We start from the raw sequence: 12,379 nt of genomic DNA on the forward strand, positions 1-12,379 counted from the left end.
CAAGCGCTCACTAAGAAGAAATGAAGGGGATGAGAATATACGTATGGAAGATGGAATAGTACAATGGTGAAAATTTAAAAAAATTTAAAAAAAGACTGAAGGATTAGGGAATAATTAATTAATTATATTAAAAACAATTATTAAAAATAATAATAATGTCCTTAAAATATTTGTGATAAGAGTTCAGTCCATGGGGTAATTCATGGAACGGTAGCACAAATGTTTGTAGATTAGGTATATACTCTCTTGCTTGGAGGGCTGCCAGCTGTCAAGAAGAAGCAATTCTGGAGAAAACATAAAAAAGAACAAAAAGCGGCGCCCTCTAAGCGTAGTATGTGGTTTAATAAGGCAAACAAGCAACAGCAAATCATATGAGGGGTTACTCACAAAAGTAGAGGGAATACAGGTGTTTATATACTGGTTTCATCTGAGGATAAAGTCCGGAGAGTGTAGACTCTGCTGGGAAGATCTTTAATGCAGGCTTCAGGCAGCGTGATAGTAGATCCACACGATGATGGCCGTGGGGGGTGTCTCTGGGGATCCCCGGATGATATCACAGCACTAGTACTGGGGGAAGAAGAGACGCCACATTCGGCGTGGTGGAACGCAGCCGTGGAGCGCAAAACAGTCGTACGTCACTTCCGGGTGAAGCCTCAGGGTGATGCGCGCGTTCGAGACATGCGTGTCTCTTCGTCAGGCTTCCCAGCAGAGTCTACACTCTCCGGACTTTATCCTCAGATGAAACCAGTATATAAACACCTGTATTCCCTCTACTTTTGTGAGTAACCCCTCATATGATTTGCTGTTGCTTGTTTGCCTTATTAAACCACATACTACGCTTAGAGGGCGCCGCTTTTTGTTCTTTTTTATGGCTGGAGGATGTCAGTCTTGCGTTGCCACAACTGGTAATGGACAGACTCCGGAGATAGGGAGTCTAGTGGGGGTTAGGAAATAGAAAGGAGTAAAAAAAAAAAAAAAGCATAATATAAATGAGAAAAAGCACACATACCAGACCCTAGAGAAGCCTGGGGGCAGAAGGAAAATGACACAGATATAATAAGGTATGGATAATGTCCACTTGCCACAAGTTGCGGATTGTCCACTTGCCACAAGTTGCGGATTGTCCACTTGCCACAAGTTGCGGATTGTCCACTTGCCACATGACCTGGCCATGTCACCTGCCACAAGTTGTGGATTGTCCAATGGCCACGTCATCTGCCACATCACCTGGCCACGTCATCTGCCACATCACCTGGCCACGTCACCTACCACAAGTTGTGGATTGTACACTTGCCACGTCACCTGCCATAAGTTGTGGATTGTCCACTGGCCACGTCACCTGCCACAAGTTGTGCATTGTCCACAATGCAATGCAAGCAATTAATTTTTTTTAGTTTTTTTTTTTTATGGTTTTTCATCATTTGCCATCATTTTTGAGATTTCTAATGCAAAAAAAATAGGTCACCTTTAAAAACGCCTATAAACGAAATCGCGGCAAAACGCCGGTACTGCATTTTTTGCTTCTGAAAAAACGAGCATAAACGCAACTGCCGAAAAACACAGAAAAACGTGACTGTGTATATGGACACATAGGATAACATTGAATGTGTTCAGGGGCAGTTGAAAAAGCTTTCCAAATGCCTCTGAACACGTGTTTACCAGCGTCTTGTGTGCATGGGGCCTTAAAGTGTACGTTACCCAAACATATCCTGTTATCTTTGCATTGCTTCATGTGTGAAATATGCTTGGTTATAATGCAGGTCCTTCCAATTTCAAACTGACCACACTAGGGCATATAAGCACATCAATCTCAGCATTGTCAATTTGCTTATTTAAAGCACAGCCTGCCTGCACTTCAGTGGGCAGCCTTGTGCCTTGTTCTTTATTGGGAAGATCATTGCAATGTTTCTGTCTCCTGCCAATATGTCCTTCCTGCTTTCTCCACCCCCACCTCTCTACTAAGCCCATTTTGCAGTTAAGAACAAATGCCATACGATAGATATAATCTCTCTCAAAATAAGAAAAAAGGCATTTGTAATTATTTTTTTTGTCCATGCACAAACATTTGTCTTGCATTTCAATTTTAAATGGAATGGGTTGTTTTACAAGGCAAGGAGATTATATATATATATATATATATATATATATATATATATACACACACACACACACACACACACACACACACACACACACACACACACACTTCTCCTGCCTTTTCAACCACCATAAGCTTATTTACAGTTTGTTAATTTGTAAGTAATTGTACCATAGTCAGATCCCAGTTCTCACTTTTTTAAACGTATTCACCATTTGCCAATTCACTATAAGGGGTAGTATCTTTATTTTACAAAACCTGAGTCAACAAAACACAGAATTGTTTATTTCTGACGTTCCCCTAACATTCATTTTCCAACTTTACTGAGGACACAAAAATTAGAATAAAGTTTTGTGGAGGCATTGCCTTCATTTTAAAAGACTTTGTAAAATAATGTCCTGGTTGTCATTCATTACCCCTAGTTGAAATCCTTAGGACTAAGGACAGATAGTTTTACTCCAAGAAAGATATTCTGGGTCCACAAGAAGAAAAATATAAAACATTTTTAGTGGAAACACATTACCTGTCCAGATATCCCTAGCCCTTTTTAAATTTACAAACGCTAGAAAACCCATGACTGCTTATCCTCACTTATTATACTATACAGAGGTCCTGTTCCCATTAGTCATTGCACTGATATCTGGAACCCACAATGTTGAAAGTCACTGGAGCTGTCCTTCATGGCATATGCAAGTAGACCACATATTCCACAATAAAAGGTTGAAAACTGATCGTAAATACACAGAGTAGAAATTCTTCTGTAACCAGTGTCCCTCAGAAATAAAGACAATACATGTTCTTGCTAGCCAGTCACAATCTGCACTGTGGTCCTGTTTCAGCGACGTTTCCTGAAACCTGTAAAGTACGTTGGAATAAGTCACTTGTACAGCTCAAACAGACAACAAACTCAACTATAGCAATACAAAGTGGCAAAAAGAAACAAAGGAACTTACCCTTCTTCTTCTTTCCTTTCTTTGGTCCTTTTCTTGATTTCTTGGCTGAGGGCATTAGGTCCTATATCAAAAAGACAGAAGAGCCTTTAATGTACAATTAAGGCAACTTATTTTAAACAAATAAGACCTTAAAAAGGACAAGTTCCCCTTTTGAGAAAATAATAAATGCACTTTTTTGAGGGTAAAAATATTTGCAAGTATTTTTTTCCTCAGGAGCCTGCAGAACATTGCACCTACAATCAGTGGATCGTGGATGCAATGTCAGGTTCCTGCATACACTTGCTACAGCTTTCTTACGGGCTGTTATAAAGCTGTAGGAGCCGTCAATGAACTCACATTGGAAGACAGTTCTCTCATTCACCGATTCCTGTGAACGAAGCACACCATTGTTTTTTAAATCTGACAGCAGGTGCAGAGAGAAGATTCCCCACCCACTGTCACGGGGGGAGGAAAGTGGGGGATGAGAGAACAGGAGTGGGAGCATGTTACACATAACACCCTAAATATGGGTGCATTGCTTAACACGCTCCAGAAAGTGAGCTCAGCCCTTAAAATGTATATTTAATCCTTTATGCTACATGTATGATTTATCAAGAGAGCTTAACAAGTGCATATGCTAGGCAAAGTCTGCTAGTGTACAGAAACCAGCAAGTTTACTCATATAATTTTTTAATAACATGCTCGGCGCCTTTCTACATAAGTCTTTACAAATCAATCCAGGGCACTCAAGGCATGTTCCCTAAAGGAGAGGTGCACTTTAAAAAAAGTCCCTCCCCCTCCGATCTTCAAGAAGCCCTAAGGGTAAAGGAAGTTAAAGAGCTTGCTGCGGCTGGGGGCAATATCTCAGAATTAGGCTTCATATACACTAGCAGGTCCTAAACTCAACTTTGTGAATGCCTGTGTCAATGTACACATAGGCTTTTAGCAGAGTTTAGGAGCTGCCACATTTAGAAGAGGTTAAACTTCCCTCTCATGAATGTGGAAGAATCACACTTTATAAAAAAAAATTGCAGATATAAAAACATACTAACTTTATTTTATCCAATAGTGTTTGGTGACACATTGTAAATTTATTCCACAAAATGAAATACTAATACTTAGTTCTTTATTCATACCAAGAACTCTACATGCTCCTCTCACCTCTGTCCTTGTATCTCCTCCAGTTAGGGCACTGATGTCTGTGAAGTGTGTAAGAGAATTGAGCTGGGAGGTCATGGCAAGTGATCTCTTCTTACGCGCCTTTTCTTTTTTTGTCAAATTTAGTCGTACCATCATGGACTCTTCATATTTTGTGCTTAGGAAAGAAAAAGAAAACATCTAAGAATCATTTTATGTGGTGGTTTTGATATATGCAAAAAGCCAACAAAAGATTTGCTGCGAAATCTGCAATGCCAACTATATGTTCCAACAGTAGTCTACACAAGCTACTCACCGATGCTGCTCCTCTTTTTCATGGTGCATCATATGATAAGCTCGGCCCTCTCTAATCTCTTCTGGGGCATCAGTGTACTGTTCTTTCAGTTCCCGAATTACAGAACTGCTCAGAGCCCTTTTCTTGGCCCGCTCCAAGATCCTGCGCTCCCGCTCTACTTCTGTGTCATCTGCAAGATGGTTTTGAGTCAGGGCATCAAAAAACTTGTTTCACAGGATTACATTAAGGCCATACAAAATCTTTTTTTCTTACCATAATGCACTGGTGCAAGTCGTGGGGGCACATATTTTTTCACCTTGCTATGGGATTTTTTGCTTTCCCCACCTTCATTTTCATCACTTCCCAATTCTTCCTGATCAGACTCTTCCAACTGGAGTTGTCAGCAAAAGGAGAAACAGAAAGCAATGACTAAATTAATCATTTGAAGAATGAAGGAAGCAGCATTTTATGTTGCATAAATCCACAGTTCAAAGCATCTTAACCTCACCTTGCTCATCAAGTTCTGAGGATTGGGTTTGAAACGCAAAGGATCGTTCTCACTGAGGCTCCCAGTCACAGCAGCTCTCATCAACTTATCGATTTGGTATTTTAGTTTTTGATCAACAGGACGCATTTTCTCCAACACCTACAAAATACAGAGCCCTCTAAAAGCCTTCTCTGAAAGTACTCACTAAAATACCGAATATCATGCAATTTCTGCAAAGGTTTGAAATGCAAAGCTGACAGTTTAACATGCTGTAAAAATATAATTCCACAGAAAGCATGCAAAGACTTGTTACTTTTAAATACACCAAGAAGAAATGAAGCATGCAACAGATCGGTCTATGTGAATTCATGCAGGTTAGCCATACAGTTTAACCCACAAACGACCAATGTGCCCTTGTCATGGCTGTTACCAACTTGACGTTTGCAGCAGCCCAGGTCACAGTAAATATACCGCGACTACCTCTATCCCCAGACAGCGACTATTGACATCCATCAGTGATTAACTGACTACGGGATGGTACAGAAGCTCTGCTATAGCATAATAAATGTGTCCCTCTTCTCCATACTGTCAGGTGGCAGTGGAAGGTGGACTGCTACAATGTGCCCAAAATTAAATGAACACTTAAATTCTTTTGACTGGAAACATTACAGTATGAAAAAGGTACAAAACAACTATATATAATGAAGATATTAAAAGAACTTAATATTTTTTTTACCTTCACCCATAAAACATTGTGCTATTAGCATTTAAAAATACACCCAAAATGCATTTGTATTTACATTCAACAGTGATGCTGGCATTGGTAATATTCCCACTCAGATTTCAAGTGACACCATATTAAAGGTTACAATAGTATAGTGCTTATGTTCTTGAAGCCACTTACTACTCAAAGTGACTGTAATCCCTCACATATACCCAGTGAAGTGAACACCCTCAGATGATACACAGATTTAAAACTTTATGTAGGGAGATTTGTTACATATGTTTATCTTCTGTCTTCACCTTTATATACTGCTTAGAAAGTGCACGCCCTGTTAAAACTTTCTCTTCCTGGTTCCCTGTAGGAGTGGAATATTGCTAGACACTGAGACTGCCGATTGGAGGAAAGGCGCACACACACACCCTCCCCACACGTACCTGTGTATAGTTTAGCTGTGTGCTAATTTATAGCAACCTCCCCAAACACAAACTTCAGGCTCCCATCTCGGAGAGCTTGTCAAAAGTTATCAGGCTGATAACAGAGGAACAGAGCAGGACAAAGCTACGGGACACAGTGCTTTGAGGAGAGATATAAAATAAAAAAAAACACACACACACAATCGATATATGTACCCAGCTCAAATTTCATGATCTTTAAAATATATATATATATATATATATATATATATATATATATATATATATATATATATATATATATAAATAAAAATGCACATCTTTCTGCAGTAAAAATAAATAAAAAAGAAAACAAAAAAAGTAAACATTTTTTGGGAACCTGTAAAACATTGCACCTGTGGTTACCAGATTGCAGCTGCGATGCATAGCTCTTGCAGACTAAGTGCTCATAACTCGTACGAGCAGTTAGTACTGGCAGGAGGGCTCAATGAACTACCGTGCTCAATAAGACTTTCAGTACTTGTAGTTTCCATTCACAGAACTAAAATGGACAACATGGCCAGACAGAGCGCTTTTCTAAATTGTAACAGCAGGTGCGGGGAGAAGATCTGTCACAGCGGGAACTCAGGGGCGGCAGCAGCAGCAGTAACATGTTACACCCTGAATATGGATGGGTGTCATAAAAGGTGAACTTTAAGCTTTTTATTTAGGGGGGAGAAGAAAATATACTCTTTGCTATACACATAGAATGTAATTATTCTGAATGATTTGAAAAAATCTTTGTTGTGTAGTATAGCCAAGCAGTGTTGCCTAACCATTAAAACATAACCATAACACAAATGCTACCATATAAATGATACCACAATAGCATACGTCTTTAAGCCATGCAAACAATTTAAGATAAAAGGACAGTTCATTAAAGTTGGTGACCCTTCACGTGGACCCCGTGTTAGAGAATAAAAATATGTATCATGCAATTCGATAAGTCATATGCTTTGCAGACTCACTGTGCGCATTTCCACCAGTCTCATGATGGCTGGATTCTCTTTCAGGGATCTCCCATGAATTTTCTCCATTGTAAGGTATGTAAGATCCTGCATATACATCACAAGCAACTGATCTTTCAGTTCCAGGAAGCTCAGACCCTGTAAAGCAACAGAAAAACTTGAGTATACAGCTGCAAAAATCACAGCTGTTCATACAGCCACAATAAGGAAACATTCTGTATGACTCATGAGACAATTATTACCCAGTAGGGGTGCAACGGATCGTCATTGATCGTTGTGTGCCGTGGATCGGCACACCACGCGATCTACGGATTGAGCCCATAGGAAAGGCTAGCTCCGGAGCGGCGGCCATCTTGGTACAGCCAGCAGCGGCGGCGGCCTAGGTGAGCTTCCCAGAGCGGCGCTGACTGGGGAGATGTGGACATTACAGTGGGGGGGGGGGGATTAGATGGCGTGGACGGTACAGTGGGGGGGGGGGAGAGAGAGATGGCGTGGACAGTACAGTGGGGGGGGGGGGAAGAGATGGCGTGGACAGTAGAGTGGGGGGGGAGAGATGGCGTGGACAGTAGAGTGGGGGGGGAAGAGATGGCGTGGACAGTAGAGTGGGGGGAGAGATGGCGTGGACAGTAGAGTGGGGGGGGGGGGGAGATGGCGTGGACAGCACAGTGGGGACTATATATGGTGGTGATCCGTGGCTCTGATCCGAGGAATGATCCAAATCGTGAGTTTTTTGATCCGTTGCACCCTATAGCTACCATTATCTAGCTATGGCCAATATCTTCACCTTCTACTTTGCTATGCAGGGCCCTTCACACTAAAAGAAAAGATAACCCATTTTCTCTTCTACCAAGTGCATCTGCAAGACATGTGAGAGAAAGAACTATCATGTATGACATGGCACTATGGGAAATGTCACATCTGGCTTGACGTTTTAGCTGAATGAGTGATACCATCCCAAAAAAAAAAAAAAAAAAAACTGTCTAAAAGAATCTTCCCAAGGACCAGTTTTTAGATGAAACACTAAATCTGACAAATAAAATTAACAGATTTTCTTCAACTTATTTTACATAGAAAATTACTTTTTCTGTTGGGTACATTCCATTGCGGATCTTCTGTATTAAGCTCTGCACATGTGTGGTGACAGCAGTGACCTGTAATAGGAACCAACAATTTAAATGGCATAAACCTAAAAAAGACAGAAGCCTGTAGGAAAGATACAGTATGAAATGAATTATTTCTGGCAATGAGAAATATTTTTCTCATACAAGTATATTACCTGCTGATGCAATGTGCCAATCAAAGTTGTTGCTGCGGACAGGTCTCTGGAAACTATATCCTAAGGAAAAAATAAATAAATAAATAATCCCTGCTTTCTGAGCAAAAATTCTGTGTTGCTAAATAGGATTTATGCTCCACAATAAAGCTAAAATGCAATAAACTGCACAAGATGTTACGCTGTAAAGATTAGTATAAAAGATTGTATCCCCTGTTTCTTGGTCACAAATTTTCTATGGTTTCCAGATAGATGTATACCAAGAAATCTGATGTCATTGAGCTTCCTTGCTTTGGACTGGCTGGACAGATAACGGGGGAGAAAGCAATTGGCTAACTTGTGGAATGGTGCCATTTAGATTTCAAGTCCACTTGAAGAACATATGTATAGACACATGTTTAAAAAGTTTCTGCCTTTAGCAAAGTAAAAAAAAAAAAGAAGAGAAGAACAAAATTGTATTGCATAGGTAATTTAAAAGATTTTTGCATACAGTGATTAACGAGGTTTCCTACTGACTTGAGGATAGGTTAATTACTGTAATTTTTTCAAGTAACAGCAGACTCCCAATGATATCAGAAATGGAAGCTGATGATGCAGGACCCCGGGCAGCAGATCCTGGCAGGACAGGAGCTCCTGATCATTAGTAGTTGACCTTAAAGCGGATGTCCTCTGAAAAAAAAATATTAAAAGCCAGCAGCTACAAATACTGCAGCTGCTGACTTTTAATATTAGGACACTTACCTGTCCTGGAGTCGTCACTCTGCTGCCCCCCCCCCCCCGCCATCCTCGGTGAGGGAACCAGCTTCACTGCCCGGTTCCCTACGGCGCATGCGCGAGTCGTGCTACGCCTGTCGTTTGGCTCCCGCTGTGTACTGGCAGCCGAGTGTTCCCAGAACACAACGGGGGGGGGGGAGGCGACGTCATGCCCGCAGTCTGCCCGAAACTGTGTGGCTGGAATTGGGTGCAAATACCTGTCTTTAGACAGGTATCTGCACCCCACCTCCCCCTGAAAGGTGTCAAATGTGACACCGGAGGGGGGAGGGTTTCCGATCAGTGAGAGTTCCACTTTAGGGTGGAGCTCCACTTTACGTCACCAGGGACAGCTCAGTCACAGTTCTGTAGGCACTGATGGAGTGTACCCCAGAACAAGAGTACACATAAGACCCGTTTCACACTGGAGCGGTTTTCAGGCACTTTAGCGCTAGAAATAGCCTCTAAATGCCTGAAAACTTAGCCTCCCATTAATTCAAGAGTGACTTTTCACACTGAGGCGGTGCGCTTGTGGGACGTTTCAAAAAAGGTCCTGCAAGCAGCATTTTTGGGGCTGTTTGGGAGCACGGCATTTAGCGCCCCCAAAATGCCCTGCACATTGGAATGAAGCGATTGTGAAACGGCGCACCACTAGCGGGTGAAAAGTGCCGATTAAACAATGCTCAGTGCCGCTAAAACAAGCGGCGCTAACGTAGCTGTGGCTCAGTGTGAAAGGGCTGCAAAGTAAACATTGAAAACACATAAACCCCAAAATGTTATGCGATTGGCTTTCACAGTGATCACATGATCAGGTACCCATCCCACTGGCTCCTAATCAGAAGCTGTGACTGGAAGTGATCGGTCAGCGTGCAGGGGAGTGCGTTGTCAGCACACAACCTCAGGCTGCCGTAGACGTATATGTACAGCTAAGCCCGCGTTTCTTGGCACCATATCTGTGCATTACGTGCTTGGCAAGAGGGTAACATATTAATGGCTATAGAACATTTTGGTGACAAGCTTTATATCTACTTTGAATAGCATTTGCTTTAATCCTGACTGCAGCAACATTACAGTACTCCCCATGAAGTGAGAGCAATCCTCACACATATTGATAACCTATACAGTGACTATTGCCCTACATAACCGTATAGCAGAGGATTTCCTATACAAACATAAAGGGCACCAAATACTGACACACGTGTGTCTACACACCGCTCACCTCCACACTCGCCATGTCTCACCATACATCCAAGATACACGCTCAAGGGGCGGGCATCTACGGCTAACTCCTCCCCCTGAACCCGATGCACGGAAGCGGAAATAGCTCTGCAAACTTTCGTCAGCTAACCAATTAGCAACCGCCTTCTTCAATGAGCCACCAATCAGACATGCGCTGCACGTACGGGAAGTGCGGAAAAGAGAATCTCAGTTTGCCATTATTACTGTGGGCAAATTATTTCAGAACTGTAGATAAAAAAAAAGATAAGAATGCTAGCCGTTCCAATGTAAGAGCTTTTCTTTTGAAGATGACATTTAAATCATTAAGTTAAAGATGGACGGACGAAATGTGAAAAGAAAAAAATTGCTAAAATATAGCCGTCTCTGAATTGGCCACTTGTTTCACTGGAGCGCTCTCTCGTGGGCAAAGTGCAGACTGCAGGGTGGTCAGAAATTGTATCAGCAAGGCTTAAAAGCGGAGGTCCACCCGAATTTATTTTTATTTTTTTAAAGCCAGCAGCTACAAATACTGCAGCTGCTGACTTTTAAAAAATGGACACTTACCTGTCCAGCACGCCAGCGATGTCAGCAGCCGAGGCCGAGCAATCGCTCGTCACTCAGCTGCACCGCCACCATCCTCAGTGAGGAAATCAGAAAGTGAAAGCGTTGCGACTTCACTGCCCGGTTCCCTACTGCGCATGTGCCAGCAGCGCGGTGCGCCCTCAGTGGTCGGGACAGGTATCTGCACCCCCCTCCCCCCCTGAAAGGTGCCAAATGTGACACCCAAGGGGGGGAGTGTTCTGAAAAGCGGAAGTTCCATTTTTGGGTGCAACTCCGCTTTAAACTCTGCTTTAAACTGATACTATGGGTTCCTTTTTTTTAAAATAACAAACTTACCTCCACTGTGCAGTTCGTTTTGCATATAGTTGCCTCGAACATCCTCTTCTGGGGTCCCACGGCAGCTTCTGGAAGCTCTCTCCTGAGGGGGTTACCTTGCGGGCACGCTCCCGTGTCATACAATCAACGTCCATAGACGCAGAGTGTATGACTCGGCCCCCGGCAGCCTCGTCATTGGATTTGATTGACAGCAGCGGAAGCCAATGGCTGCGGCTGCTATCAATTAATCCAATAAAGAGCCGAGAAGAGGTGGAGAGAACGGCGCAGGATCGCGCCCACGGAAATTTGGGGCTCAGGTAAGTTAGGGTGACCAGACATCCCTGGTATGAGGACACTGTCCCGGACCAAGTCTGTCCCTGGTTTTGTCTCCGGATGAGATTTGAACAGGGGCTGGGGCAATTTCAAAGACAGTCAGTGCACAATACAATTCTGAATTACACCCCCCCCCCTCCCCTCGCTCTGCCACACCTACTAGCTTAGGGGGGTGTATTTTTTCTATTATCTGTGCCACTTTCTAATGATCATATGCTGGTCAGAGCAGAGGGACCATTTCTTCAGTTTCGGGCACATGCCCATTCAGCTCCGCTTGCATGTCCTTCTGCCTTGGCTCAAGTCCCGGCCAGCTGCCTGCCTGTTTATCTCCTTGCCTTCCCTGGCAGAGTGATCTTCCTCCGCTCCCCACCAAGTAGTAGCCGGGGCCCGGAGAGTGAGACTTAAGAGGCTGCGAGTTGGGTAGCGGGGGGCAGAGAAAGGCAGCCAGTACCTTCAAGGCTTCAACACAGGTGTGCTTTGGGGGTGTCTGTGAATAGACTATATTGCACTGTGTATGTCTGGCATAATGGATGGTATCATAACTCAACGGGCAGCAGGCACTCTATCATGGCTCTGCCTGGCTCTGTCACAGTGTGTCACATAACATGGCTTCTGGGTGCTGATATTGTTAACTTATTGGTTAAGTTAACATTTGTCACCACCCAGCTGATACATTTATCAGCACCCAGCAGCCATGTTATGTGACACACTGTGACAGGGCCAGCCAGAGCCATGATAGAGTGCCTGCTGCCTGTGAGTTATCATAATGCTGATGATGTTAACCAGTTGCTGATCGCCTGATAACAGATTTACTGCTACAGGGCAGTCGCGCTGTG

At 43.0% G+C, this 12,379-nt stretch overlaps 1 protein-coding gene across 1 annotated transcript; it reads right to left on the minus strand.

The window, feature by feature from the left end:
- Window positions 1–2,320: 2,320 nt before the first annotated feature.
- On the minus strand, window positions 2,321–10,442 carry NGDN (neuroguidin). The gene is made up of 10 exons (XM_040354459.1): window positions 10,336–10,442; window positions 8,370–8,429; window positions 8,173–8,244; window positions 7,094–7,231; window positions 4,971–5,108; window positions 4,736–4,853; window positions 4,484–4,652; window positions 4,192–4,345; window positions 3,052–3,112; window positions 2,321–2,953 (listed from the first exon to the last, which is right to left on the minus strand). The coding sequence occupies exons 1-10, from the start codon at window positions 10,348–10,350 to the stop codon at window positions 2,934–2,936; spliced, it is 945 nt and encodes a 314-aa protein (XP_040210393.1). The 5' UTR covers window positions 10,351–10,442; the 3' UTR covers window positions 2,321–2,933.
- Window positions 10,443–12,379: the final 1,937 nt, after the last annotated feature.

This window comes from Rana temporaria, chromosome 1, assembly GCF_905171775.1.
Source record: "Rana temporaria chromosome 1, aRanTem1.1, whole genome shotgun sequence".
Taxonomy (NCBI): domain Eukaryota; kingdom Metazoa; phylum Chordata; class Amphibia; order Anura; family Ranidae; genus Rana; species Rana temporaria.

Coding starts and splice junctions, on each gene's coding strand:
- NGDN (XM_040354459.1), bottom strand. Junction 8,245..8,369: donor TTGGCACATTGCATCAGCAG/GTAATATACTTG, acceptor TTCCTATTACAG/GTCACTGCTGTCACCACACA. Junction 4,854..4,970: donor CTCAGAACTTGATGAGCAAG/GTGAGGTTAAGA, acceptor TGACAACTCCAG/TTGGAAGAGTCTGATCAGGA.